General features: G+C 35.6%; 2 protein-coding genes across 2 annotated transcripts in view; one reads left to right on the forward strand and one right to left on the reverse strand.

The window, feature by feature from the left end:
- Window positions 1–18,966, reverse strand: part of LOC127934284 (neuritin-like protein) — a 35,488-nt gene extending 16,522 nt beyond the window's left edge. The window contains exon 1 of the mRNA XM_052531562.1: window positions 18,818–18,966. Coding sequence (XP_052387522.1) covers window positions 18,818–18,929 — 112 coding nt within the window. The 5' untranslated portion in view covers window positions 18,930–18,966. The remainder of the gene's footprint in view (window positions 1–18,817) is intronic.
- The window catches only part of LOC127934275 (rho family-interacting cell polarization regulator 1), a 299,157-nt gene that overhangs the window by 101,609 nt on the left and 178,356 nt on the right, over window positions 1–19,192 (forward strand). The window lies entirely within an intron of this gene.

Consider the following 19,192-nt stretch of genomic DNA (forward strand, 5'->3'; position numbering starts at 1 on the left):
CATTTGTTTCACAGATCTGGCAACCCTGCTTTTGAACTGTCCTGTTCACACAACTGATTAAATACAGAATTTCAATCAACTTCTTCTGTTAGCCATTCACATCAAGCATTTTAATAATCCTTCTTATTCTATTAAAACAGGGAATTTCACATCACATAACTAAAAGGGTAATAACACAGAGGAATTATTATTATTAATTTTTTTTTACAGCTGATGAATGATAAAAACATCCAATAGCCAATCAGAATCCACCCAGCTTTAAATAGCTTGCTGTGTGAATGAGACCTAAATGGGAGGTGAGATGGAGGGAAAGGGGTTGAAAATTACTTGGTGAGGTCATTTTGATGAAAGGTTAGACACATTTTTAGATGAACCGTTCACAATATGGTAAGAACTTGCATTATGAAAATAAATTATAACAATTTTATTTTATGTTGATTTAAACGTTCATAAGATGCGATTTCATGTTTTCTTTTGTCTTTGGAGTGTTAAAAACTGTTTGTGCATACAGAATATACGTAAAATGGCAAAGATTAAAGTGATATTTTTTACACAAGTCTTCTTTATAAAAACGCTTAGCCACGCCTTCCTAAAACGTCTCGTTAAACACGTCCCCACATCTCTAAGTCACTGTGTGGGAAGATTTGCAAAATATCGCCCAAATGTATACGCAAAGAAAGAAGGCGTAACTTTTATTTTCGCCATGGTATTGATGACGCATTTTGTGTGTTTCGTTGCAAAAGTCAAATTACTTTATTCGTTCTTCCAAAAGAGGACACAACCAGAAATCAGTAGTTACGTTTTATTAACAAAACTGTTCCAGAACAGTACAACCCAAATATTCAAGTGTGTGCAGCGCATTTTACGAAGGAAGGTTTCTGAACCTCGAAAGGGGCGTAACATTTCTGTAATATGCTTGAATAATTCGGCCAATCACAACACACTAGATAGATGGCCAATCAGAGCACACCGTGCATGTTTTTGAACCGTGTTGACACATTGCATTACACCAAATACACAAAAATTTTTTTTTTTTAGCAATGTCACATGAACACTTTAAAGAAGGCATATAAGAATTTTAAATTAGAAAATGAATGATATTTGCATATTTGGCATCAAAGCACTCAACCTGCACAGTTCATCATTCTATCAGCCCCATTTACATGGAGAGATCATGTTTTCATTTGAAAGTCTTAGAGGTGTCTTCAAGACATGAAACATTTCTTTGATTCTAAGCTGTTTTAAATGTAGTCTCTGTAAGAAGCTAACGGGAGCTGTCTTTATGCAGTGACAGAGGCAGAGAGAACAAAGCATAATAGTTTTTCTGCTAAATCAAAACCTTTGACAGGTTGGTGTGATTTCCCTGGTCTCTATTTCCCGCAAGTCTAATAACTACACTCAAAAATCCTCCAAAAGCTGTGAATAAACAAACCAGTATGTAATATTCCAACATCTAACCTTCTCGGTAAAACAAGAAATATGGTAGTGATTAAACAAGACAATATTCAAACAATCAAAGGGTGCAGTCTGCGGGGGCTTTGGGGTGGGGTACAGTCTAGAAGCAAAACACAATTAGGATGCAGACCTTGAACGCATCAGTCATGTTTAACTGAGCGTCTGATGCTCCCACATACATTCCAGTCAGATGGTGAAAAATTATGACTGCATTAAAGCTCTTATATTAGGCCATCTCTCCTGGTACTCCCAGTATGAAGGAGGAAGGATTCCCAGGAGCCTTTTTGATCATATGCAAATGTTGTTTTTAAAATATTCTTTCATGTGGCCATGTTGTGAAGTCAGCTTTCTTTACACTGAACATGAAAACCTCACTTCTGGAATGCTAAAGTAAATTCACAGTAAAAATTTGCACTCTAAAAATAATCATTGTGATTTCCAACCACAGCACACAAATGATGCTGATGACAGCACATTTTTGCAGTGGTGTATAAACAGATTTTTCTTTTTAAATAAATAAATAAACAGGTCAGGGACTAGGGATGATCCGTGAGCGGGGATAAGTGGTTCTCAATTACATTACAATTGAGTGCAACAGTAGGGTTCAGGAAGTAAGATCTCATTTATTTTCTCCTTTGAGAAATTGATTTTTCATGTTAACTTATAAACTTATTTCTACACAGACCTACCATGAGCTCCAAGGTTGATAATTATTCTTCAATATAAGCCAAGTCACTGTGATTTCTACTTTATGTTTGTATCGTTTTTCTTCTATCATGCTTAATTGGGCAGAAAGGTGGCCACTCAACACTGTAAAAAGTGAACAGTTGGATCAACTTAAAAAAAATCACTTCAGTCGGTAACACCTAAAAAAATTAAGTTTTCTCAACTTAAATTATCACATTTTATCAACTTCATTTCACTAGGTTAATCACACTTCTATTATTTGAGTTCATTCAATCCTACTATTTACATTAGTCTAACTTAATTTCACAGCATTCCAACTTAAATATATGAATTTTTACTACAGTTAGATCAACTTAAAAAAATACTTCATTTGGTAACACCTAAAAATTTTTTTCCTCAACTTAAATAATTATGTTTTCTGAACTTAATTTCACTAGGTCAATCACACAAGACTCAAATTGCTTTAGAGATATTTATTACCATTAATTCATTTATACCCTAACAGTGTTTTCCATATTACAAACTGTTGGCTGTCTTCCCAGCTAGTAGTAAATAGCAAAAAAGTTTTATCTTAGACTGGATTTGTTGAACAAAAAAATTACTAGACTTGTTAATAATATTTTTATATTCTTTCTTTTTTATATCTTCATCTTCTTTATCCTATTTTGTTGTAAAATTAGGTATCATACATTATATACAGCACCGACTGCAACTCACACCATTGCTGTCTCCATTTTAATTTTATTTGTTCTCATATTGACTTTAGTAGTCCACATAAATTCCCATCCCAGGATGTCATACTGATAACAACGCTGCCAATAATCCTGAAGAGAGCTCAACAAGCCAGTGACATAATTGAGTCAGGCTTTCTACATTCTTGAATCCATACATATTTGTATAAATCTGAATATTTTGGAATAAACTATTTTATTTAATTACCTCATTTGCAATGCTTTATGAAATGAGTGATTCTCCTCTGAGCTTGTTGGTTTGGTTCAAGGCTTAGAAATCTTTACCAAAGAATATTTTAAATCCTTATAAAAATAAATAAAAATATAAAATAAAAATGAATAGGAAAAACACTACATTGGAAACCAAGGCCACTGAAAAATGATCTTATACTGTTGTGCTCTATTCACATTATATCTTAATATGGTTACACTTTATTTAATGGTCCAATTCTCACTATTAACAAACCAGTAACTATGATTTAGCCTCAATAAAGTCCCAATTTGCTGATTATTAATAGTTAGTAAGGTAGTTTTTAAGTTTAGGTTTGGGGTAGGATTAGGAATGTAGAATATGTTCATGCAGAATAAGTGCTTTAAGTACTAATAAACAACCTACATTGTTAATAATAGACATGCTAATAAGCAACTAGGTAATAGTGAGAATTGGCCACTAAAATAAAAAGTGTTACCGTTAATATAAATCTACATTCATATTAATTTGACTCATGATTTACTCTTGTTTTTGATTATAACATAAATGCACCTTACCTTTGAACTTTTCCCTCCCCGTGTTCTCAGATTGTTGAGACTAGAGGTTCAGAAGCAAATAGTGGGTTTAAAATTAGAAAACCAAAAATTCTGAATTGTTGTTCAGCCAGTGAAAGTGGTAGTAAGGCTGAAAACTAAGAGCTTCACACTATACAAGCCAGTGAGTCACAATATTTTTCAATGCTATTTACCAGAACACATTTTTATTTTCCACAGAAATTGGCAATGCTGCACTCTGAAGAAGGCCACAAAATAATTGATGCTCTTTTGGTGACCACTTGGCATTGGCATACAATTTAGACAATGGCAGAAAAAAAAGGAATTATGTTACTAAACAAAATAAAAGCAGGGACAGTACAACATCTAATCAGTAGAATGTTTTATTCTAGGATGATCAAAGAAAATGATAATAAACATTAAAAAATTCTAAACACGACCATTTGAAATGATGATCGGTGCAAATGGTACACAGAACAATACCACTAGAATGTGATCCATTGGTTAAACAAATGAAAAAATGTGCTTCATTTGGTCATTATCGCCAAACAAACATGTAAAAAACATTAACTACAAAAAGTATAGCCCATTACAAATCAATCTGCCAAATAGCAATTTGACACTAAAATTATTTAAATTAATTTTAATACAAATGATAAAAAGATATGCAATATGAAGGCTCATTTATCCAGATGACCTGTGTAATATATATAATTTCAGAGCGCCGAATGACACGATTGACCAGAATTTATCTGAATAAAGTATTCCAGAAAACCATGTTATAACTGCATTCAGTGCTGAATATGAAAATCTATCAAATCAAATGCTTTTCTATGAAAATTGTGCTAATCAGATTGTTCATGCTTTAATTATTTGGACAAGAGAATCGATTCGGTCAATGACATTATGAATGACCAAGACAGAAACATCTGTCTCAGAGCTTTACATTATTTACAACTGAAACTTGACAGGGGAATCCACCTATCTATTAAAGATTCATGACTTGATTTAGTTTATATACAGATCTAATATGTAAGTGGAAACAGGTCTCCTGCACTTAATGAACAAGTGTTTGAGACTGTCACACGGATGTCTTTAAATTGGTCTGTCAAGTCCGCATTTAAAATAGTTTTATAGTTTTTTTTTTGTTGCAGAGCAGGGAATTAGACGCCACCATAAATGTGTTTTAACCTGCTTGCAACCACTAGTGCTAATAAAAAACACTCTAAGGCAATTAAATCAGCTCTTCTTCCTAACTAACTGGAGTTGGAATCAGGGGAAGGCTTTCAGGGGGACTCAAACAGGTGGAGATGCTATTCTGGGCAGTGGATAGCTCTCTCCCCCCAAGCAGTGTCAGAGGAACAGAAGCAGATTTCCTGGAAGTAGATTGTGTTCTACAATAATGACAGAATTGGAGCTGTAAGGCTGTATATTCTGGCAGCAGGCCCGTGCTAAACAAAAGTAGCACTCAAAACCATGACTTCGAGACTTCACACAGGAGACCAGCAGAGGTGTTTCTAAATGTACACTCATTGTTCGCACGAATGCTCTTCTCTGTATTTCTCCTTCCCTTGAGTGCACGGCCTGGACACTAACACAGTGACCCAGTCCTGCTCTAATGAGTTTTTATCGACTGCAACATTGAAGTTTCCAGCTGTAACTTATCAGGGTTAGTGCATGCTTCCAGGCATACATGCTGGGCCACTTCCAATTGCGGCAATCTTCTCTCCAAATGCTGCGGCATTCTTTTCTGCTCTTCTCTTCTGCAGAATTCCTCTGTTCTGTTATCTTTAGCTTTTTTTCCTTGCCTTCTCATCTGTTCTCTTTTCTCATCTGGTCTCCTCTCTTTTTTTTACACTTGTCTCATCATTTTGAATCATCATTACTAATTTCTCCATCTTGACTCATTTCATTTCATTATTTCAGCACTCATTATTCTTTAGGGGGCTCGAGTTTGGGGGGGGGGGGGTGTTCATGTGACACACACAGCACATTTATTTTTTATTCGAAAAATTCCCAAATGCATTAACTATATCATGAAATATCTTGATTCTCACCTTTATAGTTTATGTTGATCTATAGTGGTCGATGGTCAAAGTAAACTAATAATGTAATCTATTAACTATGCATAAAAACCTCTGTTTACTTAATGAACAAATATGGGTGTCATGCCATAAAATATTTTTTAATACGACTGAGTTTATATTTAATGTGAATTTAACATTGACGGTTAATGCGAATAAAAACGTTGCCAGTTAGGCTACTAATCATAACACTTTCATTGTACAGAAAGTGAGCAAAGAACATTTACACTGACAGTCTAGTTCAAGCACTCTCAGAAACTCCCATTAAAATCACGTAAGCTGTTTACTCTGATAGATTCGTACACACATTTGCACTTTGTTGTTTCTGACGATAAATTTTGCCAGAAAGAGATATTCAGTCAGCAAGCGAGTGAAGAAAACAATGGCATTTTAGCTATGACCCATCTGAACACCTCTGATTGGTCATTGCATCCATAAGCTCAACAGCATTGTGTGATTGGTTATAATGTGCAGTGCTGTTAAAACACGTCTGTCTCTGGCTCGGCACCAGACGAGCGAACAAAGATTTTAATTTAGCAGCTGATGATATGATCATTGAACATACTAATCATGCCGGTGTGATTGTATTAAATAAATAAATAAATATATATATATATATATATATATATGTATATATATGTATATATATATATATATATATATATATATATATATATATATATATATATATATATATATATATATATATATATATATATATATATATATATATATATATATACTCATTTGCATTCAAAATCTGTGTGATTGTATATTATATTAAATATAGAAAATAATACTAGACTTTTTTTTTTTGTCTTGCTCAAAAATCTGAGGGGACACGTGCTCCTCACTTTAAATGGGCATGATGCCTCTGATTTCTTGTCTTGTCTTATCTCTTCTTTTTACCTACTGTAGTCTTGTATTTTTTCATCCCTTCATCTTGTCTTCTCACGTCTCATCTTGTCTCTTCTCTCCTTGTCTCTTTTCTCCTCATGTCTTGTCTCCTTGCCTCTTCATTACTCATTTCTCGTCCTCTTGTCTCATCTACTTTTACTTATCTCATTAATTTTCTCATATCCTTATCTCTTTAGTTCTCTTATCTTGTCTCTTCTTTTCTCTTCTCGTCTCATCATTATTCATTTCTTCTCCTCTTGACTCATCTCATTTAATTTTTTCTCCTGTCTTCAAATCTCATCTCTTTCTCTTTGTCTCTTCTCTCCTCTGGTCTTTTCTTGTCTAATTCATGCTTATTTCTTCTCATATTGAATCATTTAGCTTCATTCTGTCTTTTAACTTCTCTCATCTTGTCTCCTTGTCGCATCACTTTTAATCTTATCTTGTCTACTGTAATTTCTTTTCATTTGACCTCTTGTCTCATCTCCTCTCTCGTATCTTCTTCTCTTCTATTTTCTCATCTTGTCTCATATCTTGTCTCATCATTACTCATTTCTCTTTGTGTTGACTCATCTCATTTCATCTTACAGTTTTTCATATTAACTAAGACACTAAACACTTGCAAAACTCTAAACACATTCTCACTCAGTAAAATGTAATTTGCACTGTGATAGACTTGTGATGCAAAACCCTAAAGACAGGAAAGCAAAAGTTAAAAACACGGTTGTCATCATTTACACACGGTAATTCAAACGTAGCGAATCAGCTAAAATGGGGAAATATGAATAATCAATCATAACTAGTTATGATTAATTATAAATATTTAGATCCGCTGTAAGTATTTACTTGACCTCTCAGTGTCAACTGTCTGTCAATTGTAAGAATGTTACTTTCTTGTTTAAGGAAAATAACTTTCTTACTGTACAAAATACTCAGAGGAAGTAGCAAAAATCTGCATAATTAGGGACTTCAGTTATGAGCAAATAATGAACAACCTCAAATGTGATACAAGTAAGACTTTATTAACTACATAAACACTTAAACTAGTCTAAAACACACACGCGCGTGTACAGAGGGCATAGGAAAAAGCGTTAAAGCTTAAGCAGTAAAGAGAAGTAAAAACCATGAAGCTATCATAGAATTTGATATTCAGCAGATCAGCAGGTGGTTTTTAAGGCTCTTAGCTCAGCATCTTCTCCTGGAATTCCTGAATCTAAACGAACCGACCTGATCTGGTGATCAGTGATCGCCCTCAGGATTTGAGTGAGCCAATGAGGAATGGTACATTTTGGAGGGAAGTTTTACAACCTTTTGTCCTCAGCCATATGTTTCACATCTGGCCTTGATTGGATGTTGATGAAGAAACTATTAAAGATTCTGGTAACACAAATACATTCTATAGGTGCCAACATATAATATATGAACATTTAGACCATTAAAAATGCAGCTGAAAGATACCAAACATGGCATACCTGTGACCTCTGTACACAATAGTATGTAATTCTAAAATGTTAATTTAAAAGAGTTTGTATCAATACATAAGTGAAACACTTTAAGAGGAAATATAATGAAATGGGGAAATTGGGTACATGTTCCTACATTTCTCAAGTGGTTATATCTAGAGGGAGATATAATTAGGATGAACTGTATAGTACAGGGGTGAATTTGTCTGTTTCAAAGTGAATTTAGAGTGAAAACTCTACATTCCTTCGAGGTCTTAAACAAACATATCTTGATGTGTGTCTTTGTTACCATGATAGCAAGAGGCCTGTTCTGCCTTTTTTTGAGGTCATAGCTGCATTTCGGGTCAAGGGTCCCTACATTTGGTTAGATAAGGGGACGTTAGATATTATTTGTTACATGTAAAAAATAGTTGTGTGTCTGATTGGTCCAAATGCTACACAGAACTGTTCACATTTGTTTCTAAATATGTGAATGTATAAAATATAAGCCAGTTCAAAGTGCACAGAGCTACTGTGAAAGACCATGTTCTTGTGCGTGGAATGGCAGAGGCAGGACAAAGACTTCAACCTGACTTGAGCAGATTTCCTGTGGCCACCATAATCAGTTCAAAAAAAGTTCAAAGAACAGCAAAAGAAGAGTGCAAGAGAATCTTGTGTAGAACTGCAAGACTGCCGTGAGAGGGTTTCTCTTTTGAGAGTATAAATTGTTTTTGGTAGATTTTTATCTCTCTCTCTCTCTCTATATATATATATAACATGGGGTTACACACATAGTTTGAATATTTTTACACATGCCAGCATAACAAAAGTTACAGTATAAATTAGTTACCATATCAACATTATATGGAAATATAACCATAGTAAATATTACATTTCTGGTTTAAGAAAACTTTTAATCTCCATTAAAAATTAATCTCTAATTTTTTTCATTCATTTAAAACGAGACAAATCTGCTACTATTTTAATCTCCAATCTGTTATTTATCAGTACAGATCATTTTTTAATGCTTCGATAACTAGCAGAAGACATTAACCAGTTTTAAATTTCACTTGCACAGATGGGGCACATTATAATACTACATTACAATGTGCTATTCTATGTAATTTACACTATTTACTTTAATGAATTGTAATGAGTAACAATGAGAAACAGGTGAATAAAGACTTACATTCAATGTTTAGACAGTTTAATTTTTAGACATGCAAAGCATTTTTTCTCATTTATGTAGGTCCTCCCAAGCACTGAGTGCAATGTGTTCACTGTCAAACTCTAAAATCAGATTATATTTCATTCTTAAAAAATGCCACTATTTTATTTGAAAAACAAAAAAACATTACTGCATTTTATTAATAAATAATTTAGCTTGTCATGTATATTTTTTTCATTCGATCAGATAACATTGCTCATGTTATTGCTCGTCATATGCTCATGTTACAACGTGCCCCTCAGATAGTTACAATGTCCCCCACCTATGGGGCATGATGTCACATTTCACTTCCATTTTTTTAGGGTAGATAAAGAAAAATGTATACACTGTAATTATGAAACAAAGTGACATATTTATACTAGACAAGTGTAAAATTACTGTGCATAAAAAATATTTATATTCTGAACCCCGTGTGGATGTACACAAACTGAGAAAGTCAAAAAGTGTTACTTTGTGCCCCGCTCTCCCCTATATATATATAAATTCACCAAATTTAGGTGTGATTTCTTTTGATGTGTTTATTGCAAAATATTTACTACTTACAATAAAGTTTGCGATTGTTTGATTTTGCCAGAAGAGTCATGAGTTCTGTGAATTTACTTTGAAGGTTTGGATTTGTGTTTTGAAAAAATTTATGATGGTTTCAGGAAATATGTTTTAGCAATTCAGAAAAGCTATAATTAATTTCTTCTCTTATGTTGTCTCCAACTCATGTAGTTGTCTCATCATGTCTTTCATTTTCTCATCTTGTCTCTTCTTTTAACTTGCATCGTCATTATTGATTTCTTCTTGTTTTGGCTCACCTCATTTCATATTATTTCATTTTTTTCTCTCGTCTTGACCGGTCTCTTTTCTGGTCTCCTCATCTCTTCATCTGGTCTCTTCTCTCCTCGCCTTGTCTCATCATTTCTTATTTTTACTCTTCTCATTTAATCTTGTTTCATTTCTTATCTCATCTTGCCTAATTTTCATCTCATTTCTTCTCTTGTCTCCTCTATTTTTATTTTACTTAGTTTCACCCTACCTCTTCAATTCTCTCATCTCATCTTTTCTCTGCTTTCACCTTATTTTGTCTCTTCTAATCTCTTCTCTTATTTTGTATTCTTTTATTTTGGTATTCTGTTCACAACTAAACTCCCTCTTCTTCATCTCTGTCATCCTGTGTTGTTTTCCCCATCCTGTGATACCTGTTTTATGGTGTTCTTCTCTCTTCAGATCATCTCTGTCAAACTATTCATGCTTGTCACATAATGGCTGAAATTACAGAAAACCACACTGAGTGTACGTGTCTCAGCTCAACTGGTTCAAAGGGTTAGCCACTGAGGTAACTGTCTGTCAACCATGATCAAAAAAACCTGACAGCCATATTAATCTTTCCTTATGTCCACCCCAACAGCGCCACTGAAACAGAAAAGACAAGCCTAAAGGACTGTTTGGACCTTTCACTCAGATAGCTGATGTCTTTCTATAATAATAAACAGCAACAGCTCAACTGGCTAGTCCGTTTCTTCCATAATAGTTACAGGAGAATCCAACCGTAGGATGTTTGATAGAAAAAAGAGCTGTGTTTGTATTGTAAGAATAGGATGTTCCCTTAGGATAATCACAATCATTTTGGTATGTACCACCAGACACATTAACTGAGTAAGTCAAATACAATATTTAAAAGTAGCAGTTGACTTTCCTCCCAAAAAGTGCTAAAAAGGGCGATGACCGTATTTGGCTGCACATTTAACCTCAGAATGTCACGAGGGATTCAGCGACCATTTAACCTCTGATCATGATATGCAACCCACACAAAATTGATCAATTTGGAGATGGACTGCAGTGACCTTGGATTTTCAGTTAAAAACACAGGTGTTCCCCATGCACTGCAGAATCTGCTTCCAGCTCAGCTGCCTTTAATTACCCCTGCAAGTCGGGTCATTGTCTTTCCCTCCATCTCTCTCTCTCTCTCTCTGCACACACACACACACACACACACAGATGTTCACACCACTGAATCGCTCAGGATTCATTAGTTCTAGAGGACAAAAGTTCCTGTAACTTCGATAGAAATAAGTCACTTTTCTCATGAATATTCATTCCCGGTGTCACAGGGGTGGGGAGTCGAGGGGATGTCATGCCTCAGCTGCTGGTTCATTTCACAGCACTTATTTAGGGACTATAAGCTATATACAGAGTCTACTGTATAATGAAAGACCAGACACTCAGTGAGGCTCAAGAATCTGAGATGACTTGTGAAAATTGTTCTAATTCGCATTTTTCTAATCTGATATGATATGACGAGAAAAAAAAAACAATGTTAGTCTATGTTTTGGGGCTAAATTGGCAAACAATTTAAGCCTTATATTTGAATGGATTCAGCAGAAAATATTTTGTTTTTTAAAAGCTATTCCATGCAACCACATACGATCAGGACCAGTACGATCAGTGTAGTCTGATTTCAGATCAAATCACTCTTACAAACTAGAACTTTCTGGTGAATCAAAAACATTAGACATTAATAGTCACTCTGTTCTGTTACTTATTGTGACACTACTGCATGGTTCTACATCATGAGTTTATTCAGTGATAATTTGTAAAAATGAAATGTAAAACTGATAGGGCTGTCAAATCGATTAATCGCCCATCCGAAATAAAAGTTTGTGTTTACATAATATATTTGTGTGAACTGTGTATATAGCCTGTTTATATAAATACACATACATGTATATACACAGAACAGAACACACATTTTATTTTGGATGCGATTGTGATCAATCAATTTGACATCCCTAAAAAATGAACGAATACATTTTGTTTTGATGAGCTGATTAGCATTTCTTGTATGATTTCTAAATGCTTTTATAATCACAGATTTCATAAATATAACAATTATGAAAAGATAATTAATATGATATACCATACAACATTTTGATTTATAAATATTTTTAATTTATTTAAAAAAAGTTATTTTGTTAAATATTATTTATTTTTCAAAGTCTGCAACCTTTCTATTTTTTAACATAAAATCCACATTTTAATCCCAGATTTTCAGTGAGGCCTTTGACTCTCTGCGTACGTACTGTATATGTGTTAAATAAAAGCAAGTCCTGATGTCTCAAATATTCAAAAGTCACCACACACTCTGTAAAAAGCAGTTGAGGGAAAGACCTTGGCACTTCATTCAACATCAACAGTATTCTTTCTTTCTGTATCCTGCAAATCAGACCACTTCCTATTTACTGAGTAATTACTGTTGCAGAAGCGAACATTTGATAGAATGATATCCTTGGTGGTAAACATTAGTGTCCTAGTTTTCAAGGAGTCTTAAAAAATCTTTACTCAGAAGTCGTGTCTGCTCCTCTCAATGCGGCAAACTGTCTACAGAGCATGCTTTAAATTTCCAAACCAAAAGCGTATGAATATGAAAGTGATGTGGGGAAAGAAAAGAGCGCAAAAGATTGAGAAGGATTTTATTTTACCTCTAAAATCATCTAAAATATAAATTATTCTATTTATGCTACATCAAACATTTTCACCACCCAGTGTGAAGTATTTAAAAAAAAGTTCAAGAACTGCTTATCACTGCAACTTATAAAAAAAAACTAGAACTTCTTCATTTTGACCTTTTTGCTACTTCGTTAATAGGAAACAGCAAGACAGATGCTTTTATTCAACGCGACTGTGTTCTCTGAGAATCGAAACCATGACCTTGTCCATCTGCAGTGGTCGAGTGAACTCACAATAACTGTCAATACAGCTGACTCTGCAGTCACATTTCAACAAAAAATGCTTCTCTTCATTCATTTAACTCTAGATCTCACACTTAACATTGAGTCACTTGTGTATGTATAAATAATCACTTCCACACTTACAAGTCCCTTGTGTTCACTGTCTCAAGTCATCTGTAGCAACAAAATATGTTCTTCTATAGTGTGGCAATGTGACAGTTGTAGTGTATTATAGCAATTATCATTGATTTATTTTGCAGTCTCTAATCAAAAAACTGTATCAGGGGTGGCCAACATTGGTCCTGTTTTGCGCCAACCTTGACGATAACTCTCCTGTCTGTAGCTTTCTACTTACCCTTAGACCTTAATTAGCTAGTTCAAGTGTGTTTGGGTTGGAGGAGGTGAACTCTGAAGGACTGACGCTGGCCACCCCTGCACTGTAGGCGTTTCTCAATGTCAAGGATACTTCCTTGGTAGGACTGATCCTTCCAAGTCACTTCCTTCAGAGGCTAGGTGAGACTCCTCTTTAGCATACGGAGAACACGTAAATGGAACAGGCTAGCAAGTGCACGTAATTGCGTCATTACGTCGGTGAAAAGGTCCGTTTGAATAACTCTGTGAATGGTATCATTAAATTACTTTGGACTTAACTAGTTATTTATAAAATAAATGCCGATGACGTAACCAATTGTTAAATGACAGGTCCGTTTCAGTTAACCATTGGTATTTGTATAATTCACAATATAAATACTGTAGTAATTTGTACTGGCATTTAAACGTCAAACTTTACTTATATTTACTACAGTTATAACAAATGTTTGGTATAAAAATTTTAACTAATGTTAGATAGCAAAGCTGCGCGCATAGGATTGTGGGTGATTTGATAGCGCGAAGAGCGCGAAGGATACACATATGCATCCTTTCCTGTGTATGGGATATTCTTCGAACGAAGGACTCAGTCCTTGGTTGAAATTCCGAGGATCCTTGACATTGGAACAGTCCTTCGACGGATGTCGATGACGTAGCATCCTCGAAATACTGGCTTCCGAGGATCCTTCATTGACATTGAGAAACATCTTGTTTCTTTTCAGATACATATTCTCCCAATTAAACTATTTGCTTCCAGGTTATTCTAAATTATGAAAACATCAGCTAATGTAAATGCGAATTTTGTGAGATTTTGCAATGTTCCTCTCCAGAGCCCTAAGTTGCCAAATATTTTAAATTACAGTGTTGTTGTGTCGTAGAATAATGATTGCTTTTAATCATTAGTTTGATATGTTATATAGAATAGTTAACTCATATTTTATGGCATTATAAATTAATGACAACTGCCTGGCTCAGCTGGAGCTATGGTGTGTGTGTGTGTGTGTGTGTGTGTATGTGTGTGTGTAAAGTTTCTTCTCCTGTATTTCTGAAAAGTTTTAATCACGTCCCTCTTTCTTCCAGAACATATCTACTGTCCTTTTTAATAAAGGGACAGAAAAGCACATAAATAAACAATTGTGCTGTGAGTGGAGCCAATATAAACAAAAGTCATGTGATAGTAGAATGCTCATAATGCTTGCTTAGAGGTATTATTTATGAGTAACACACTTTCAAATATAACGTGTCTATTCAGTTGACTGAACTCTGTCTTCACAGAACAGTCTCGACACACCAGAGTCATCAGAACAAATTCTCTAAGGTGAATCAAAAACATACAGCGCAAGTGCCGTGTAGTCTGAATCCCGAGAGAATCACTCTTTTGAGTCGGTTCTTTTTAGTGAAACAAAACACTTATGAATCAGTCGGAGCCGTTATTGATAACTTTTTTCTTTTCTTTTTTTTTTTTTACTTTATACAGCCTATAAAAAGTCATTAAAAGGTTTAAGAGCACATTTGCCAAGAATTACATTTATTTCAAATTTGCTAAAACTGTTCTTTTGAAATCTTAATGTCATACTGGGAGCAGTAAATTCAACAATTTCTTTATACCTTTTTTCTTTTCTTTCATTATATATTTATATACAGGGCGAGATTTGTGAAAAAACAAAGGGGGGGGGGGGGGGGTGTTTTGAAACATTTTAATTCATAAAAATAAATAATGAGAACATGAACTAGATGACGTCATGTGCTAATTAGCAAATTTATGACGTAAATGCGTCGTATTGTATTGCCTCCCCATGCTCACATACTGCAATTTAATTTAGCCATTTAATTAAATTCTCAATAAAACTGTTTTTATTGCTATATTTTAATGTTTCTGTTGTCAGAAAATGGAATGAATATTATAATGACTGAAACGCGGTCCATTTAGACTACATAACCAGCTCTCAAACATTAATCTGCACTAATGAAATCAAATACACATACGATAAAGTCAGTGGTTGTGCTGTGACTGATGTCGGCTATACTTGCTTGTAAAATAGAATTAGAAGCAACAGAATATATTTCTTTTTTTAAAGCTGCAGTAGGTAACTTTTGTAAATATATATTTTTTACATATTTGTTAAATCTGTCATTATGTCCTGACAGTAGAATATGAAACAGATAATCTGTGAAAAAAATCAAGCTCCTCTTGCTCCTCCCAGTTGTCCTATTGCCATTTGCAGAAATCCATCGCTCCCGGTAAGAAATCAACCAATCAGAGCTGCGGTCCGTAACTTTGTTTGTGTTCAAAATGTAGAAAAATGTATATAATAAGCGAATACACCATGAATCCATTTTCCAAACCGTGTTTTTAGCTTGTCCTGAATCACTAGGGTGCACCTATAATAAGTGTTTATATTCGGACTATTTTAGATTGCTTCGGGGATACCGCAGCGGAGTAACCCAGTACCTTTGTGATTCTTCATAGACATAAACAGAGAGAAGTAGTTCCGGCTACGATGTTCTTCCGCAAGATGCAAGCAGTTCTGTTTATTAACCGCTAGAGCGTCAAAAGTTCCCTACCGCAGCTTTGACTGAAGGTGCGTTCCATTCAACAGGGTCCCTACGCAGTGTTCACTGCTCCCTACTCCCTGAGCACGGTATATCAGTTGAAGTGGACTTCACTGACAATAACCGCTCATTTGGAACGCCCTGCAAACTTCATCAAAGAAAGTCAATGATGGGTTCGCGCAGATTATGATGTAACATAAATATATAGGACTACATTCATATTTTAGTTTTTATTTACAATCACATTTAAAATATGTGCACTATACAATAAACAAAGAAAAAAACATTGAGTACTATATAATGAAAAACGTATGTTTATTATACACTTTAAGTTGACTATTGCTGCTATTACTTGATTATCATCAGAATTGAAGTACTGCTGTAAATGTTATGCAAATAGAAAAATAAACTTTTATTTGGTTAACTGTGTATATATGTGTTTTAATAAATGGTCATTTAATTGCATAGTGGTCTCGTGCGCCTTCTTCCCGCGCACAGCCGTATAAACACTGAGGTAAATAAAGTAAAATAAAGAAAAATGGCAGAGCCTCATCTGCTTCTAGTCGCTTTTACATTATCGTACCTTTTTACAAACCGTAATGAATATGAACGAAGACAGCGAAGACGGCCGTTCTGACCATAGACAGTAAAAGAAATGGACACAGCGACCCCATTGGAACTCAATTGAGACAAGTGAAGCCCATTTTTAGCGTTTTTTTAGCACTTCCGTTTCTGACGCGCAGACTCAAACGAAGCTTGACGACGTCAGCAACCTGTCTGACAGATGTAAATCTTCTAGTAGCTGTGTGTGCAAACTGCCATCGTTAATCTTGCAGAGACGGCGAGCTTGAGCGGGGAGTTCTTTGTCGTGAGTGAGCAGGAGTAAGTATTCTGATTAATTATTTTGTATAGTATTTTAAAATGTAACACCAGTACGCCATATTAAGTTAATTGCCTGCGAGCGTCTCCTCCTGTCTGTACGGTAATGCGACAGAGACGAGTGGTTATGACGCAATCGTTAGCCTATTTTTTACAAAAACTGTTTATACGGGGCCATAATGTAACATAGAAGGTAATGGAGCCCTTTATACATTGTCGTGTATCTTTAGAAATAAATAATGGACAAACGGAGTCTTTAAACGCCTCAGATGTAAAGTTATTCGCTGTCAAAGTGACGCCAAAATGAATGGGAGTCAATGGGAATGCTAACGCAAGTGAAGTTCTGCTAAAAGATGGCAGCCCCCACCTGACTTCAACTTCCGGTCGAGTTCCTTGCCCCCTGGTTCTGACTGGTGATGACGTGCTACGCGCAATGACAGGTGGGGGATAATCGCTCTCCATTTCCTGTGAAGTGCTGTATCGATGTTCCCTTATTCCCTGTGCCGTGCGCAGTGCCCTTCGAACTGAACATGTTCGCTCCCTTCGGATTGGAATCTCACTTAAGATGGCGGAATACCCTGTGAAGTCCACTTCGCAGTCCACTTACGGTCGAATGGAACGCACCTTGAAAGTGCTGCTGCTCTCTGCGCTCGCTTGCAGATGCAGAGAGAGGCTCGCACTGGGAAAGAGAGACCTCGTGCTCGTACGGCAGCACAAGAGAGTCTCAGAGACTTGATAATGATTGCCCAAAAAGTCGCTAGATTAGTTGCTAATCTCTTTTTTGCAAAATAGTCGCTAAATCTAGCGACAAAGTCGCCAAGTTAGCAAGCACCGCCTTCAACCGTCTTGCAAGTGTTGATAGGCTCTTACTCGTGAGGTGTAACCAATCAGATAGCGCAGTAGGCGGGACATTGAGCAAGTCTGCAGAGTGGTGAATACAGAGAGGCTGTGCTGCAGAGCCAGCAAAAGTAGCGCATTTTAAAATAAAATTTACTTTAATCAAATCACTGATCCGTGATAAGTTTTGTGATCCGTCTCGCCACTAGTGTAGTAGCACTGATCACTTTGAGAGGGGGATAAATTTATCCCCACCAGGGATAAAAATAATTCAGCAGAGGCAGGGATACAATGACCAGAAAGGGGGAAATCGCACGCATCCCTCCCTGCAAATCGCACCCTCTGTTGTGTGTGTCTGTGTGTGTGTGTGTGTGTGTGTGTGTATATATATATATATATATATATATATATATATATATATATATATATATATATATATACATACATACATTTTTTAACTTAACATTTCTTCCTATACAGTAGGCTACAAAAATAATTGACAATGGAACCATTAAAGAGCCGGAATCATTACAAAGAATCAGAACCACAATTCCATACAGTTCACTTGTATATTTTAAATCCTATAGGACTAAACACATTTCCTCCCTCACACACGTTATGACTGATTACATCTTGTTGTTTAAACCTCTTGGGGTTTACTTTCCGGAGAGAAGAGCTGTGATTTGCAGAACAGCTGCTTTTATTCATTATTTGTAACTGTAACGTTAGATGTGTGCGTTTTTTTCTTTTCTTTCTCCCACACAGATTAAATCCTCGAGGGAAACAAGTCACATCAACATTTGCATTGACTCCAAAGAAACAGCGAGACGTCAGTGGTGCCTCGGCAACATCCAGAGCTGGAGTCTGAACTCTGCAGCACTTTGGACAGATTCACACTTATACACGCCAGTATAATTTTATTATCTGTTTAAAATGAGGTAAACCAGCCCATGAACAATGACATAATCCGATAAGGTAGTCTCTCCTGATCTACATTAGTCATAATATCTCTGAAGCTGATTCATCGCAGTCTAAATAAACCAAAAAATGCGGTTTGCCTCATGTGTATGCTGGCTAGAAAGAGCGAACAACCTCGAAACCATTCAGAAGTCTGTGTTTATGCATTTAAAAGACCGGTTGAAACAATTTAGGAAATGTATTAGCATCAACTTACGCAGATGTAAAGCAACAGGCAAGATGAGGCAGGCGTTGCAGAGGAGAGGCGTCATCCTGAACAGATCCCAGGGCACAGAAACTGAAGAGAGTTCAGACAGATGTGTGTTCATTTAATAGAAACTCGGAGCTTCAGCTCGCATTGCGCGGGAGTGATGAATGATTCACTAGCGCGCGCGCGCGTCTTGTAGTAAAGGGGAGGAGGCTGCTGGAACAGAGCTTTAGCACAACTTTCCACTTCACTCACGCTGATCTACATAAACTTTCATTAACAAGTCATCAGAAAACTTTACATAACGCTAACGTCAGTAGTTTACGTACATAGATATTAATATTTTAAAATATTTTACGTTACTTGAGTGTATATTGACTAATG

This window comes from Carassius gibelio, chromosome A18 (genome assembly GCF_023724105.1).
Source record: "Carassius gibelio isolate Cgi1373 ecotype wild population from Czech Republic chromosome A18, carGib1.2-hapl.c, whole genome shotgun sequence".
In the NCBI taxonomy this organism is placed as follows: Eukaryota; Metazoa; Chordata; class Actinopteri; order Cypriniformes; family Cyprinidae; genus Carassius; species Carassius gibelio.